An 18,028-nucleotide genomic window follows, 5' to 3' on the forward strand; every position below is an offset into this window, starting at 1 on the left:
TCATTACGAGGGATGAGGAAGTCATTTTTCATGCATTCTAAGTTGGGAAGGAGTATAATGTGTGTGGACTGTGGCAATGAGCATTGAATGCATTGCATTGGAGTAGGAATGAATTCAATTCACCTCTATAATATCGGAAGATGGGTAGATGATGCACTTGCATGCAGTGCAGCGATGGAATGCAGGTTTAATTGCTTGTTGCAGACATGACTTGAGCCGAAAGTTGAGAACATGATATGAATTGGGTATACAATTTGAGACCTCTTTTTTTAAAAAAATGCAAGAGGGGAGCAACTTAGAAGAAATACTTTTAAATGAAGAGAGGGCCATCATGAAAAGGAAGAAACTCATATGGGAAGAACGGGAGGAAGGAGAATAGAAAGGACATCGTTTCTGGAAATGGGTTGAAGATACAAGGAGGAAATCATAGAGAGAATCGACTTACATTTCATGTATGATTGGATTCTACTTGAACTGTTAACTAACATTATTAGCATATTTTGATGAAATTTAATACTTTGCATGCATATTTTCTTGGCATTAGTGGCTGTGCTAATATCGTACTATCTTTTGATTAGTTTTGTGCCGTAGACATATAGGTCGCCAAGCTTAGATTTTAATTTGGCTTAAAAGTTTTGATTTTTTTGTTCAGATCTATGATATTCCTAAGTTCTGAAGCCTCAAACTTACATCCCCGTTGGAGGTTGGGTTAAGATTATGTTATTTAGAATCTGTAAGCTGTAGGTGCCTTCTTTTACTATTTTCTACGACTCCAAAAGCATCCAAGAACCTCTTCAAATTTCACGGTTAACATTACATTTGTTCCATTTGATTAAGAATTTTTAATTAAATCTGCACTGTTTTTATTTTAGTGATCTTTATACAAAAGTTTGTCTTTGATCTTATTCATATTGGCAACCTAGTTTTCCATGTAGCCGACACCATATACTTTTCTCTCTATTTTCATTTCATGCTAGTCGATTTTCCTTTCTTAGATTATATTTTTTCTTCCCACTTGCATGTAGGAAACATAAGGAAACTATTTTTTTTGCATGAGACCATAAGGTCGCATAGAGTGAGTACACAAAGTATATAGCTGATGACAATCCTGAAAAGAACTCCTAACAAACTATCTCTCTCGAGCACATCATGGGCGAGAACATTGTCAAAGCGCTTTTCCACCCAATGACGAAGCTTTATGCTTCGTCAGAATCCTTCCTAACCTGAAGGATACCTGACCCTACAAAAGGATGCATAGCAATCTGAAATTCCTAGGAGTAATGGAATCTGTGCAACATGATATATCTTTCTCTCAAGTTTCTTTTTGTCAAACTCTTTGCAAACTTCTCATAAATATAAGGTTTTGTTGCAAAATGGTGTACATTTAAATTGCATTTGGTTTCATATGATTAATATGATGCATGACATTTATCTATGAAATAAATTGCAAGGATTCATCTTAAATGGTAATAGCTATATTTGCAAATAGATGTCTGTTATTATATATTTGTAATGTCCCCTTTTGGGATCGCCCTAAATCTTGCCCTAGATTAATTTTCTCAATTGATAAGGGAGGGTTAGAGAGAGGGTGCCTTTATCTTCTTAAAGGGAAAACAGTTTGCCAGTCCCTTTATTGTTTTCTTTTCTGCTAAAGTATTCTCCCTTTTAATTCTTTTTTCATTCAGATCAGAGTGTAGATCGAACTTCTGTATATATCTGCATATTAATCTATTTGTATATGTTTTCTATCTGCATAATTAATTCACTGGTAATCATACCCAGATGCTGTTATAAGCAATCAGTCAGTTTTGGTGTGGCTTTCTGAAGGTCTATTTCTTTAAGTCTGATCCACCTGTGACGTTGATCTAATTCTGAGTGCAGTCGATTTCTCTCCAACTGATTCATGTTTATGGATATATATGAAATTAAGTATGAATGTTATACATATTGCAGTTTATATTAATATTACTACTCTGCATAAGAACATTATCAGGCTTCATATATTGAGCATACATATTAAGCACATCTCCAACCAAAAACAAAGATTTTACTGCCTGTAACTTAATAACAGTTCTGATCCAACCTGATCAATGGTGATCTCACTGGATGCTTGGATTCCGTTCCTTTATATCTTTCAATGTGAGGGAGTGGTCACACCTCTTCATCATGTATGCCCTTTGGCAAGAGGCACACCCTTTCACCATGAACACCCTTTGAAAGAGGGCAACTCGTAATTATTTCTGCCCCTTTGAAAGGGACACAACCTTTCACAATCAGATCTGCACTTTTATTTAAATTAGATCTGGACCTCTGATTCCCAAATTATCCCCCTCAAATGAGGTTCTCTTCTCTCTTTTATGTCTCATGTTTGAGGGAGTCACAACTTTTCATTTCATGCCTTTGACCATTCATTAACTTAATTAAAATTTAATTATATTCTTTTATATTTTAATTTTGCGTTTTATTATTATCATTTATCATTAAATTGTATTACAAAGTGGGGACATTACAATATTTCAGAATTATAGAGTTGCACCGATAATTTTTTTTACCACAAATTACAAAAATAGCTAACTAGTTTTTGACCTTTTTATCAGCAATACAATGTCTTATCTTTGGATGGGTGCCCACCTATAGTGCCAACACCTCCCTTAAAATCAAATCAGCCAATGGTTATAGACCTGTGTGGAGATTATTGCAGCATTGGAGTTCCTACGCCAAGTGAAATGGAGGTGTTCAAGTTTCCATACTAAGATTTGATCAGCTCACACCATAAAGAGCATTCAATCGCCCAGTTCAAAGCCCATTTGATCCTTTTATCACACATAAATCATCAGATAGAGAGAGCAGCCAGTATTGCAGATCCAACACCTCAGATTTTTCAATCTCAACCCCTTCGATTTGCCTTTAATCACATGATGAAGGCTTTGACTAGGGAAAGCATGAAAACTACCCAAATATATGAATAACTTTTAGCTTAGTCTTCTATGCCTAGTCTGATTTAATATTAGCAGCCAAACCAGACTCAGTCAATCGCCCAAACTCAACCAGCTGATGGTAATTGTCTATCTATGGTGTCCAAGAATAGATAGCCCAATCCCTGAAAATGCAAATGCTACATGCTCCAATGCTCATGCTACGCACACATATTTCTAATCACTGCTTTTATAAGAAAGTCGATGCTAATGAGTTTCACGCTCTCACTTGGAACGTTCCATTGCCATATCCATTTCCCATCTATTGCTTGGGAGTAAATCGACCAGCTTTGAATGGTCAATTCTTTAACTGCTAAAATTGCCCAGCTCTTTAATAAAATATTTTTTGTATCAATTATGGTGTCCAATCCAAAATCTCTAAAATTAATATTACCTCTGAAATTTGTCTTTAAAAAAGGACTTCACAAATTTCGAACTCTACATATTGATCAATGAAGCACAAGGTGAATTTTGAAGTGAATGCACACAAATTTGTTGAAATGGGTTTTCGTCAAATCAACCTAGAATCAACCCAAGGGTTTTCATCCTAGGGCTCGTTGAAACTGTAGTTGCAGCTCACAAGAAAATCTCTCAGTGAAATAACAAGTCAAGGATGAGAAAATGACTTGCCTTCATCTCCTCTTAAAGGCCACTCAGAATTCTCTAGAAGAATATAATTTAACCTCTTTTGAATCTTCTAGAAGAAACACTTTATTCAATATAGTGACTTTATAATCTTTATTTATTAAAATAAAGTTATCCTTAAGGTTTACTGTATTGGGGCTATTAAAGTAATATTGTAATATTTAGCTTATAGTGGTCATTTAAGTCGTATACTTAGTAACTTTCTATTCTTTATGTCAGTCAGTTTTAGTAATTTCCGTTTATGTCTTTAGTTCTCGATCGTTTCTGTTATGGAAAGATCCTCTGTAATTACTTAATTAAGAACTTCTGTCTCCTTTGTAATTATTCAATCATCATTTCAGGGGCAACTTTAAAATAATTAATTTAATTTATTCCCTTATGATCTCCCACCTTAGCCTATGGGAATAAAAGTAATGGATTACGTTGGATGATCACTCGGAAAAAGGGGACATTGTAGGCCAACATTGGAACATTTTATAAATATGAAGCACATTGTAATAACAAGTAAATAGAAAATAAATTAACATTTATAATTTAAGGTAAAAAAATAGAAAAATGTACAAATAGTTAGGGTTTGCAGTTGAAGAAAAAAAGATAGGGTTTGTTCATAAAAAGAGGAAAAATAACAAGGGTTTGTTTCATGAAGCTATAATGAAAAAAAAATGTACAAGACAAGTGAAACTTTAAAAGAAAAATAAAAAGAAAAAGATTCAACATAGCAAAATACCTCTTTAAATTTGCTTCAAGTTGATGGTGAGTTGCACCAAATCATTGGGGGGCTCTTTCAAATGTATGTAGCCTATTTTAGATGCATTGAGGGCTTCTACAAACCTGTCAAAATAGCAAAATACCTATTTAAATTTTCTTCAAGTTAATGGTGAGTTGCACCAAATCATCGGGGGGCTCTTTCAAATATATATGGCCTATTTTAGATGCATTGAGGGCTTCTACAAACTTGTCTAAGTGGTCTTTGAACAATATTTGCTGCTCAATTTGTTTGCTGATTTTTGCTTCAATGCCATGTGATTTTAGCTCTAATCCTCTTTTTGCCTCTCCCTTGTTGTTGGAAATGAAATTTGTGTGCTTTTATACTCTCAGAGGTCATACACAACAAATAAATTTTACCCTTTTTTATGTTTTTTTGACTTTTTGGGATAGTTGGGTTTTGGTTGTGGGACTTTCCAGGTTTGGTGAGTCTAGTCGACTTGACAAGTTTGTTTAGACTTGCCAGGTACCTAGGTCTCGAGTCTCTAGGACACATTCACCTCCACTAAACATGAGAGTTGTTGGATTTGGTGAGTTTTTGGTTAGTTGTGTAACACTACTCTTGATACTCAATAATCAATTGTTTTTGGAGATATTATGGATTGTTGGAAATATATAATGCAATATTCCAAGTGTAGATTATAGTAGAAAGAATGAATGAAATTATGTTAATCCCCATGAATTTCCAAGACAAGAAATTAAATGATGAGTCCTATAATGTAAATCTATTGTGGTTTAACAAATGAAGGTTGAATGTTTCCAGTTTTACTCAGTCATGGATTCAATTGGCTATCTACTTGTTATAAAAAAGAAAAAATGCTATAAAGAAAGCCAGCATTTGTTATTCTTTGATAGTTTCTTTTGTTGTTAGAAAATTATGAATAAATTCTAGGGATGGATGAGACTATTTCTCTTAAATTATTCAATTGGTTATCTACTTCTTGTTAGGAAAAAGCAAAAATGCTTAAAAGGAAGCCATGATTTGTTATTCTTTGATACTTTCTTTTGTGGTTGGGAAATTATAAATAAATTTTTGGGATGGATGAGACTATTTCCCTCAAGGAATATGATGGTTGAATGTTTCCAGTTTTACTCAGTAATGGATTCAATTTGTTATCTACTTGTTAGAAAAAGCAAAAATGCTTAAAAGAATGCAACCATTTATTATTTTTTGATACTTTCTTTTGTGATTGGGAAATTATGAATAAATTCTGGGGATGGATGAGACTATTTCTCTCAAATTATTCAATTGGTTATCTACTTGTTAGAAAAAAGAAAAAATGCTCCAAAAAAAGCCATCATTTGTTATTCTTTGATACTTTCTTTTATAAATTCTAGGGATGGATGAGACTATTTCCCTCAAGTAATATGAAGGCATTTTGCATCATTCATTCTATAGTATGAAATATAGTGTAAGATGGTGCTTTTTAGTTCCTTTTGTGCAATATTCAACATTTAAGGTTTTTTTGTTCATCTTTTACCTTTTAAAATATTTGTTTGATTGCTTTCATTTTACTTTGATGATACAAAGAGTTTGTGAGGTTGACAAGTATTTTGTTTTAGAAGATTGAGATTCTTTGTGCATAATGTAAATTGTCTTAGTAAAATAAGTTGTCTAGACTCTAAACCATTCATATTTCTTGCCTTGTATTTTGTTTTTTCCCTTAACACATATTGTCTTGAAAGATTCGTCTGAAGGTTTCAATTTGTAATAAGATTTTTTTTTTTTTTTAAAAGGCCTTTTTATGAAAAAAATAACAAGTTTGTAATACCTATTGGTTTTGTGTATGGAACTCAATAGATTCAAAGGGAGAGTAGCCTAGTTAATTCGAAAAAGGAAGAATTCAATAATCTTCTCCGTACTCCATACAGACCTCCTTCAAATTCCAGTTCCAGTGGATTTAATTCCTCTTCAGCTCCATTCTCTTTTCAAAATAACACAATTGCATCAGTTCCAAGTGTTGGCCTGTTTGGGAGTACAACTGGTGGAACATATCAGACCAGGCAAGATGATATGGAATTTTATTTGATAAATTCTCTGATTTAAGTAGTTATGTGATAGATTTATCTATTTCTGATCTGCATTAGAAATAACTATTGCCAGGAAACAGTAAATTTTATAGTTTCATCTAAATTGGTCTGCAATGTTTGAAGTTTTAGCTTTCTAGCTATCAAATTTCCTTTTCTATGTTTGCATATTTAGTAGTATGCATGAGATATGCGGATAAAGATAAAGCCTTGACATTGCCATGCTAAAATGCATCAAATACTTAATGAACTAATCATTCAAATTTATCAGATTTCCACAGTCCATGCTGTTGATTGTAATATATTTCTGGATTCAACTGTAAGAATTTTTGCATCAATGTTTTGGGTCACGCTCCGTGAACCATCATCAGGATGAAAGAGAACAGATGAACGAGAAAATGATGGATTGCAGACAAAGACTGAATAAAAAGACAAGAGAGGGGTAGCAGTGTGAAGTGTGCACAAAATTCAAGGTAAAGGGAATAATAAAAACATAAAAATTAGAAATAAAAATAAAACCTAAGAAGATACCTGACCAACAAAAGAGAGGAAGCAAAAGAGATAAAAGGCTACATCAACACCATAAAGAGGAAAAAGAATAAGAAAAATGATAACAAAAATAAAATAAGAAAATCAGAAAAGAAGTGAAGAAGATGCAATAATAATGTAAGCCTACAAGATGAATAACAAAAATTAAAATCCCCAAAACCAAAGTAGAGAACATAACAGTAAAACAACATTAATTGGAAAAAAGATATCATTAATAATACCTTATTAATGATTTCTTTTTTAATTATTGTTGTCTTGTCACAGAAAGGATGTGAATCATATAAGATATTAAAACTAATCATTTGTACGGCTGCTCTTATCTGAATTGAATTGGAACCTTATGTTATGTCAGCATTAGAAGCTGAGGTTAAGGATCAAACCAATAGCATGGAAAGAAAGAAAGAAATTATATTAATGTCCACAGATGACTAAAATAGGTCAATAGGACTGAGAATTCAGAAATACAACTAGAGACAATAGAAAGAGGGATCAAAAAAGAGGTACCAAAGAAGCTACAAACTAAATTACATCAGAAGGCAAAAGATAATATGAAATGCATTCTGACAAACGAAAAAGAAGGGGTGGATCAACCCTAAGACCTATCAGAAAGAAAGAATCCATGAGACTAGGATCACAAAGTACTCAAATCAAACTGCTGAAAGAAAGGCATCAGATGGCTAGCCGGCCAAACCACTTATTCAGTGGGATGCATTGAATACAAAAAAGTAAACGTTTGCTTGTTCAGCGGGAATTACAAATCCACATCCACTTTTGTGGGAAGTCTTAGGGGTACATACACTTTTCAGTGGGACAGCTTATTAAACTGAAAGTAAATAACAATGCACCTTCCACTTTTTCAGTGGTGGGTGATTACAAACCACTCGTTCAGTGGGGTAAGTATCAGCAAATAAACCAAAACATATTTACTGACGGTATTTCCATCCAGTGTTACAATCCAAAGTGCAAGAAAAAAATGACTTTTGCAGTATGACCATCAAAAGCACTCAACATTAGTCCATGAGCATATTTATCATCAAAAGTGATGTGGGTTAGCTACTCATATAAAAACTAGTAATAACAGTGGCATATAACAAGTTCAAATCAACTCCAAATAGCATTAAGAAGCACTAAACTGGAAAATATAACAAGTACCTTGTGTGAAAGATGTAAAATGCATTAGCAAAGGTCTGAAAATGTAATGTCCCCACTTCTGATTTAGAATTTAATGCAAATAATAATAATAATAAAATTAAAATTCACAAGAATAAAAGTAAAATTAAAATAAAAATATTAAAGAATATAATTAAAATTTAATTAAATTAATGTATGGTCAAAAGGCATGAAATGATAAGTTGTGACTCTCCCAAATATGAGGTATAAAAGGGAGATGAAAACTCATTTGAAAGGGGGGATAAATTGAAAATCAGAAGTGCAGATCTGCTTGTGAAAGGTTGTGTCCCTTTAAAAGGGCAGAAATAATGAAGAGTTGAACTCTTTCAAAGGGTGCTAATGGTGAAAGGGTGTGTCTCTTGCCAAAGGGCATACATGATGAAGAGGTGTGACCTCTCCCTCACATTGAGAGATATAAAGGAATCAAAACCATCCGGTGACATCACCATCGATCAGATCAGATCAGACCAGAACTGTTATTAAGTTACAGGCAGTAAAATCCTTGTTTTTGGTGTCATACTTAATGAAAGACTAATAGGAGGAGTCTTGAATTAATTATTGATATTCACATTTAATTATGAGAAACCAATAATGATTGCAAATTAAGGATATTGCTGCTTTAAGGAAGGACAATCAGATCGAAGAAAGATTAGTTAAGTTAATGGTAGGATCCTCAAAACAAAATATCAATGATGATTGGCACGGCTAAGCAACATCAAAGAAAGGAAAGGCAGCGACCTTTCAAAGGGGTCGCTGCCACTAAAAAAGTCATGACCACTGATTGGTGGCCTTCCACCACGGAGGGAGGGGAATAAATAGCCCCAATCATTTGAAGAAAGAACACGGGGAAGGAATCTGCACTCAGGCCTGAAGGGATAATAATCGAAGAAGGGAAGAATACTCCAGCAAAACTGAAACACATAAAAGGGTAAGCACTAAAAAACAATGTTACAATAGACATCATTGTAATGCTGAAATCAACCATCCCTTGCATGGTAAAATGGGGTTAACTTGATTTGTTGAAGGGATTTGTTTGTTTTAATTGAACCCTTCTTTTTATTATAGTAGAGGCATTTGATTTTGCAGTCAATATTACTATGGGGATACACAATCATTCTGCAATCTCCACTCTTTCAGTGGCATCAAATGGAATGGCACGTCCTCTCTTCTCCCCCACATGAGTGCTCCAATAAGTCGACCCATTGTCCTCTTACCTTTTCAAAGCTTTGAACCTGATGCTTGCATCTGTAAAAGCATCTCATCAAATTTTGGGCTTCCAGCAGTTCATAATGAACCTTATTACTAAACTTCTGATTTGTAGTGATCCATTGTTTCTTTCCACAGTATTTGCAAGTGAATTAAAAATTAATGAAAGATGTGCATGATCTTTGTGACTTTTCATGAGGCCTTTAGACAAAAATTTAGACAGAAAAGTTTTTGATTTAAAAAAAATACTTAATCTACCAAGAAACAAAGGCATTTAGTGCTGTTGGGATTCAAAGAATCAACTGTTCCCACATGCTATCGTTGCTTTCCTTTCCACATTTGACCTATTTCAGTGTCAATGCCAATATCTTTCATTAGCAGGGTAAAATCAAAGCTAATTATGGACACATTGATGGCTTATTATATCTGGCCTTATTTAATTCATCCAATACCACTATTTATCTCATGACCCTACTTCCCATTACTTAACAAGTGGAAGATGATTTAATCTCATCCTACAAAATTTTGTATTATGAATTTATGAGCAGTTGAGAAAAGGTTCAAGTTTCCGCACATCTTGCGATGCAGGTATCATTATTTAGACCTCAAAATATTTTGAGTCTCAAGAACCTCAAATAATTAAATGGCATTGGTTTAGCTTGGGGACTTTGTGGATCATCATTGCCATGGGGTTGAATTTTTCATGTTAAGTACTTTATTACTTGTAAACCACTTGATGGATTTATTTGCTTGGGCTGCTGGGCATATGCACAAGATCAATGCTATGGAGGCACATTGAGTGAGGTATTTTTCACCTCAAATCCAATTTAGAATTGCTGCTTGAGGATGGCTTGTTTACTTTCTCTTTGGACAGTTATAATGGTTTTCTGCACCAAGATATCATTTGGAAAGCTTTAATCAAGTAAAGGATGACATACTGGCCTATCAACTTATACGCATGATTCCAAACGAATCTTGTTGCCTTTGAGCCTTCTTTGTTGTCACTAGCATAATAGACAAATTGAACATAATTATCGAAGACTCTGATTCGCTCAAAAATGCATTGGGGTGGTGAAATATTTGGAAAATTCAGAACTAAGGCAGTTATAAATTGCTTCTTACTTGACATAGAGACCATGGATTTGGCTGTCTCAAGATATAGCAATTAAAATCTTGTCCCAAAATAAAGGCTTCTGAATGATTTATAAAACACAAAAAAGATTCTTAGACGTGAAGTCTTGGTCTCTCAAGATGTCTCAATGAGCCAAAATTTAAAGAATATATCAATCACCTATTCCCATATTGCCCACTTGCTCAATTTGTATGACACCACCTTGCTTACTCATTGCACTCAACAAGACTTGCCCCAGCCACCATTCTAGCACAATGTTCACATGGACTGTCATCTTCAAGGACAATCTGTTTATTTGGATGCTCCTCTCCCTCAATCTTATCTTGATTTGATGGAGCTTGTGGATAAACTTATGTAACAGCCTCTTCATTGATGTTGCCCTCATCCCCATTTGCAAGGACAATCTGTTTATTTGGATAAACTTACAAGAGGCACAACCTTAGGTCATGTCTATGCTACATGGAGTTTTGAGAAAAGGATGGTTGGATTTATTTCTTGTACAGAATTTTTTTTCCAAGAGTTTGGAAGCAGGGATGAGAAATATATAGAAAAACATCAATATTGTATAGTTGATTGAGCTAAGAAACTGAGAGGATGAACATTGAAACATTTTAAAACAAAACTTAAGAATTGAAATGTGAAACAATTGACCATTCAGATGAAATTTGATATCAGAAAGCATTTCAAATGTTAAAATGAAAAATCAACCACAGTGAAATATTAAAGTACTCAGTGTTTACTATTTAGTACAGAAAATTTTGATTCAATACAACTCCAAAATTGCAAAATAGTAAAATGGCAACACTCAATCACCATCATTCACCAAAATCCTTATCTGAAGCATTGGCTACTGGCTGGTTGTTCCAATTGAGATAAATATGAGTATTAGTCCATTGGAAGACCAACTAATCCCACTTGTTCACTGCTTTCATTAATTTGTGAAGGGTCCTCAAGCTCAACACCCTACCACTCTCTAGGAATCTCTCTGTATCTCATTGTCTTGCTATCTAGGAGACACAAGGCACTATGTACAACAATTAGCTTCTTTGCTTTATGATAAGTAATCCTGTCCCTCTTGATAGTTTCTGAAGCTATAAGTGGCTGAATTCATCTTAGTAGCAAAGGAACTAGCTACCTATGTTAGGTGTGGCAAGTAGGCATAGGGCTGGAGTGGGCCTTGCATGTAGTTGTCACCATCTAGTAGGGTCCATTTAGGCAAACACATGTTTATCCTTGCTAGCTAATTGTGAGAAGGCAATAACATAGGCAAACTTGATCCAATTTTCTCTCAATCTAAATGCATCCTCATGAGTGTATGTTTGTTTAAGACCTTCAAGAACCCATCTTCACTTCTTCATCATCAATAGGAGAAACACTGGTGCCTTGGAATATACCACTTGGGGTTCACTGCAGATGCTGCTATGTGTAGGATAGTTCATCTTCTACAAGCTACATTGAACAAAATGAAAATGATCACTGTATAATGCTATCGCTAGGTCCCTAATATGTTCTATTTCTCTAATCACCCCAGGGATTTCATCAAAGGTCTCATAAATCTCTTCAAGGTTACGAGACTTTATGTCTGCTGAATCACTTTCACTGCAGGGCAACATATGATATGATATATTTGACTTGTTCCTAAAATTAACCAACAATGACCAATTTTTTCATTGTCCTCCCCGTATATCCATCTCTTTCCAATTCAACCTCAAGTATCCACTCCAACAAGATGAAGCAGCTGCATAAAGTGTTTCAAAGTCAGTGGGGACAACTAGGCATTTCCAAAAATGATTGGAAACCCAAGGGTGCTTTGAAAACATCCCCTAAGCCTGTCCCATTATAGGTCTCCAATGCTTGAAAAGAAATTGGTTGGGGCCAGGTGGGGGACATTTCCTACCTGTCCCCATATAGGGGTAGCGGGAAAATAGTGGACAGCGGGGAGTTACTTTTGGGTCATAAATTTTCTTGCATTTAAGTCCCCATGAATAGTGACATGTACGCTTGATAAAAGTGTACCGAAATAGTAGCATGTGCTATCCCCACCTATTATAATCTATATTTTTGCGCATTAAATTCTCTCCAAACGTCCCCTTTTATGAATTTCAATTTTGATGGATCACGCATGGGAAACCCAAGAGTTGTAGCTGTAAGTATAGGTGAAGTCATACATGACATGAAGCATAGTGTTATTCCTAAATCCTTTGAGTGGATTTGTTTCATCATAAAAAAATTCATAGATGCCTACTCCATATTACATGGAGTCACTAGAGTCCTTGATTATAGCACCAAGTACTTTGAGATTGAAGGGAAGTCATTCATGACTTGAAGCATAGGATTATCCCTAAATCTTTGAGTGTATTGATTTCATCATAAAAAATTTCATAGATGCCTACTCCAGATCACATGGAGTCACTAGAGCCCTTGATTATAGCACCAAGTACTCGAAGATTGGAGGGACTCAACTTTGAACTCTAGTTATATATCTTTCCCAAGACAACTTGGGTCCTCGAGGCCCCTTCGTCTAATGTCCCCATTCAAGGAGTAGCCCAAGAGACCATTTAGCCTATCGTATTCCCATAGGATAAAGTTAACACTAAGGGAATAGTTTAGATTACTTATTTAATATTATCCGATAAAGTGCATTTCTAGGTTAATGTTAATTAATTTAGTAGAGTGTTATAAGGTGACATAAGTGAAATATTAAAAGCGGAGTATTAATGTCACTTTATTATTTGAACTTAATGAAATATTAAAAAGTGCAGGAATTTGAAAAGTCTTTCAAGAAGTTTCGTAAGGTTATTATAAAAGAATGTTTTGAGGCTCATTTACACATGCTTGGATTATTTTGTCTAAATGGATTTTGAGAGATTCTTAAGGAGCCAAATCCTAGGACAAAAATTCTAAGGGATATTGGATTTAGTAGTAGGACTGTCTACCCTAGCTAGTTGTTGGAGAGGTCAATCATATTTCTCATAGATTTTTATGAAGAATGATTATTGGAAATTTGCTAGCTTACACGGGGACACGTCCCTACCTCGAAACCCGACGTCCCCATTCCCTAGCCATTTCAGGGATGGGGGGATGCCAAGGGACGTCCCCTTCCCATCCCTGCTAGACCAAAATCCCAGGAAGTTCTAGGAAATGTCCCTAGCCACTTGGGGACGTTTCACCATCCCTGGGATGGTAAGGGGAATGCCAAGAAACATCCCTAGCCATTTGGTGACGTTTTGCCATCCTCGGGATGGCTAGGGGATGCTCCCTTGGCATCCCCCCATCTCCAACATGGCTAGTCGTCCCCTGTGGTTGGGAATGATTCTAGGCTCACAAAAACAAAATAAATTAAGTTTTTTTTAATTTTCTTTGCTTGTACTACTCTATGGGGGGGCCACAAGGACTTCTAAACCACAAAGGAATCCTAAAATGACATAAAGAGTTAAAACCAAACAAAACACTAAGCCAACAACTACGACTGGTTGAGCTATCATTGGATGATCCACTTCTGCTAGAGGGTGATAGTGACTCATATGGTTCTGAGTCTTTGTGTATTGATAGCCCAAATGAGGCTTAGTTTCATAGACTGTTGTATTTTGATGTTTGATACTTTTGGATACATGTTTGAGACTCTTGGATATTGATAGACCATGGTTTTATGATGTTTGAGACTGCTGTTATAATGCTTTATTGAAATTTAGTATGTTGTTATACTACTACTGTCATGATTTATTTACATGGTGATATTGTTGTTAGCAGTCATTGACATATTTCTCTCTCCCCCCCCTCTCTCTCTATATATGTATTATTTAATATATTTTGAAAAAATCATATACATATATTTAAAAATTTGCATATCGCCGTCCCCTGCCATCCCATAAAAATGCCCCTCTAGGGGACGTCCCGGAAATGCATCCCCTGCCGTCCACCCGTCCCCATCCCCGACACGCTGTGGAACATAGGAAATTTGTGAAGTCTTCATAGAAGACAAACTTTTGTGTTGTTAATGATTTATAAGTTTGCTGGAGCTTGGACACCAAAATTAGTGTTCATGTGCTAATTGTTGAAGATGATAAAAGGGCACTTAGGAAAGGAGATGCCATGGACAGAGGAAGCTCATTGTTGGGTGATTAATATGGCAGATAAAGATTGCTGAGTGAAGATGTTATTCTTATTTTTGGCAAGGTCAAATTGGGCACTTTGTATATTTTGGCGTGGAATATCTCCAAGTCATGGTGCTGAGATCTTTATTCCATCATGCTGTTCGTGGAACTGTTGTGGACTGCTGAATGTTGGTGTGGCCTGTGCAAGTGTGATGTCCCCTACTAGGTTTAGACCTATTTTAACCTTAATTACTCCATCTCAACATACTTATGACTTAAACTATATTGATTAGGAGACAAAAACCATCTTAACCTGAATTCAATCAGTGTTAACATAATCTTCTTCCTGATATTGAATTGATAATTCAATCAGATTTATAATCTCACATTTACTTATTCATTCAAATTACTATATATATATATATATATATATATTCTCAGATAGTATTACACTATATGTTTTACTGCAGAATAGCTCTTTTTCAAGTATTATTTAACTGATCAACCCTTGTTTGTGTGTGTGTGTATATATATATATATAAAATAAATAAATAAAATTATATGCCATCACCGCACTTTACTAAAACACTAATCATTATTCTATGTAATAGCTGTAGTAGTTGACGGATCTGACATGCGTCAGATCTGGTCTGCCACTGTATGTGGAGTTAAGTATGAGTGCCTTATGAAGCATAGACTGTATTAGTATTATCCATAAATATTACTATTAAATCCTCCATAACAAATATTAAGTATTAAGCACATCCCACACATACCACCAAGAACAAAGATGCTACTGCCTGTAACTTAATAACAGTTCTGATCTGATCCAATCTATGGTCTTTATATATCTCCGTATATCCTACCTCAAAACTCTTCTTATATTTTCAGATTTTTGTATATTTTTTTATGTATATGCTGTTCTATTTCCAGCATTAATCACACATATTACTCTCATGATAGATCTACTTTTTATATATTCCTTCTTCCCCCCTATCAATTATGTTTCACAATCTTTATATATACCTATATTTCATTATAAAGACATGCCTCTTCATTGAAGAGTTTTCCAAAGATAAGTCACATCTTATCAAAATAAGTTGACTTTTTAGTAATCGCACCTTTTAGTTATACTTTGATTGGTTACTTCACAAATCATAATCTCATTTTCTTAATGATCCTGCTGATCATTTGATAATTCTTAAACAGATCGATCATTATAATGTAACCGTCTCTCATGTAGTTGACCCAATTGACCATCTTGATAATAAGTAACTTGGAATTGTTTTATCTTTGTTCTCAATAGACGTAAGTTTATTAAATCATATAATTAATGAATACATTTCTCATCTGATCGCTGCTCATAGCTGGGTTGTTCTATTAATATCTTGCTCACCTTGTATATCCTTCGATGCATTATATATTCTTTGGTTCTATGAAGTCGACCGTTGCCTTGGTATATTGATATATGCTTTCAAGGTACTCGAACATGCCTAGCATTGTCAACAGCATACATGTATCAACATGAATGGAGTCTACAGTTTCATAATAGGATTGATCACTCTGCCATTGGCTGTCTGCATATTAAGATTGAGATCGTTGTGCCCAGTCTTGCGTAATTTCCTTAATATGGGTCATTATTCCTTTTGTTTTGACCATTGCTTGATATTTGTTCATTGGTAAGCGCTGCTCTGAGTCAAGTCCTGTTTGCATATTTCTCTCTGCCAGATCGTGATTATTTATATCACGTTTCTTTTTACATATTCATTGATATTTAATAAATCACTTAGTAATATTCTCCACCACCTTGGTCACACATTGATGTAATATTATAAGATAAAAATACACTATAAGGTTCATCATATCAATAATAAATATTAATAAATTCATTAATTAAAAAATAATATTTAATAATTTCAAATAATCTTTTGTTTGATAATTATCATATTAATAATAATTACTTTATTTAGGCTATATATATATATAACGATCAAGGAGGGGACATGACGGCAAGGAAGGAGTGTGATGTGGACCTTAGAAAGGGAGGTGTGACAGATTTTGGAGCATAATGACTGAGTTTTGGGTATGCGTCATCATTCTTGGAATACATGAACTGTCCCTGAGTGGATAGCAATGCAACCATTATTTGGATGTGGAGGGGCATTATGAACTATATCGATTCTGAGCCATTTTTGCTGATGTATATTTCTGCCAAACATTTCCCTGTCATTGCTAATATTGAGTATTCAAACCAGCATAATGTATCTCAGATCTGTGCATTGTTATTACTGTCAATAAAAGGCCAGACTTTGAATGATTTCAGTTATGCTATTTTATATATGCTTCTCATACACTTGGTATTTCAGTGAATGTTGTTGGTTTATTTAGTTACATATTGTGCTTTCCATCAAGACAAATTCATATATTGAAATTACCACACCAAAGATCATACAAATCAGAGTATGCCTAAACCACATGTTGGTGTTGGAAATAAGCCACACCCGGACCGAAGATGGACTGGTCCAAGAGGGGCCAGTAGCTCAGTAGTAGAGCACTCCAGCAGCGTATGGAAGGTCCTAGGTTCGAGTCCTAGCTGGTCCATGTCTCAACATGGTATCAGAGGTCCAGGCTAGGAGCCCCAAGCACACAAGAGGTGTGGCTTAAGGGGGGGTGTTGGTGTTGGAAATAAGCCACACCCGGACAGACGATGGACTGGTCCAAGAGGGGCCAGTAGCTCAGTGGTAGAGCATTCCAGCAGCGTATGGAAGGTCCTAGGTTCGAGTCCTAGCTGGTCCATGTCTCAACACTACAGTCATGCACCAATGAACAGTAGAATGTTGGGAAAAAATTGAGAAAAAGTTGAGTGTGGGATTTTACACTTCCCCACAAACATTTACCAAATCTCTAAGACCCTTGGTCAAAGAGGGCCTCTTTGTCAATGTTCATGAGCAGAAAAAATAAAATTACACCCACTCTCTAAATGTGTATTTACTATTTACCTACCCATATTTACGCAACACTTTGTTTTCTAGCTTTCGTCGGTCTAATTATTACCTCTATGAAATCCTCCTATACAAGTTCTTTTAAGCTCCTGTATGAACTTCCCCCAAGGATTCCTTTGGGACATTTTTACATGATAAACTGGGAACCACCCATCCCTCATCTCTAGCTTACCATCTGTATATTCTTAACATTATAGATATTAAAAATTTGATTGTTCCCTGTCACTTCCTGTTATACATGTCTCCCTATGCTCATAATTATTTTCCTCTCCTTTCATTCCCCATCACCATGTCCACCCCTAAAGATTATTTTCCTTAAAAACAAATCCCATTTTATCACTCCTTAGATGGTACATCCCCAGATTTCTACACTGACATCCATTCATGAATGCCACATTTAGGTCTCCTATCTAAAACCAGCAAGCATTGAATGAAAATAGGAAAGAAGCAGTAATTTTTTAT

General features: G+C 35.0%; 1 protein-coding gene across 3 annotated transcripts in view; it reads left to right on the plus strand.

The window, feature by feature from the left end:
* Window positions 1-18,028, plus strand: part of LOC131041851 (zinc finger CCCH domain-containing protein 16) — a 179,309-nt gene that overhangs the window by 132,075 nt on the left and 29,206 nt on the right. For all 3 annotated transcript variants that reach the window (XR_009105077.2, XR_009105078.2, XM_057975075.2), the window contains exon 6: window positions 6,187-6,389. Coding sequence is in view for 1 of the 3 variants with exons in the window: in XM_057975075.2 (XP_057831058.1) it covers window positions 6,187-6,389 (203 nt within the window). In the remaining 2 variants the exon portion in view is untranslated. The remainder of the gene's footprint in view (window positions 1-6,186; window positions 6,390-18,028) is intronic.

This window comes from Cryptomeria japonica, chromosome 8 (genome assembly GCF_030272615.1).
Source record: "Cryptomeria japonica chromosome 8, Sugi_1.0, whole genome shotgun sequence".
NCBI classification, from domain to species: Eukaryota; Viridiplantae; Streptophyta; class Pinopsida; order Cupressales; family Cupressaceae; genus Cryptomeria; species Cryptomeria japonica.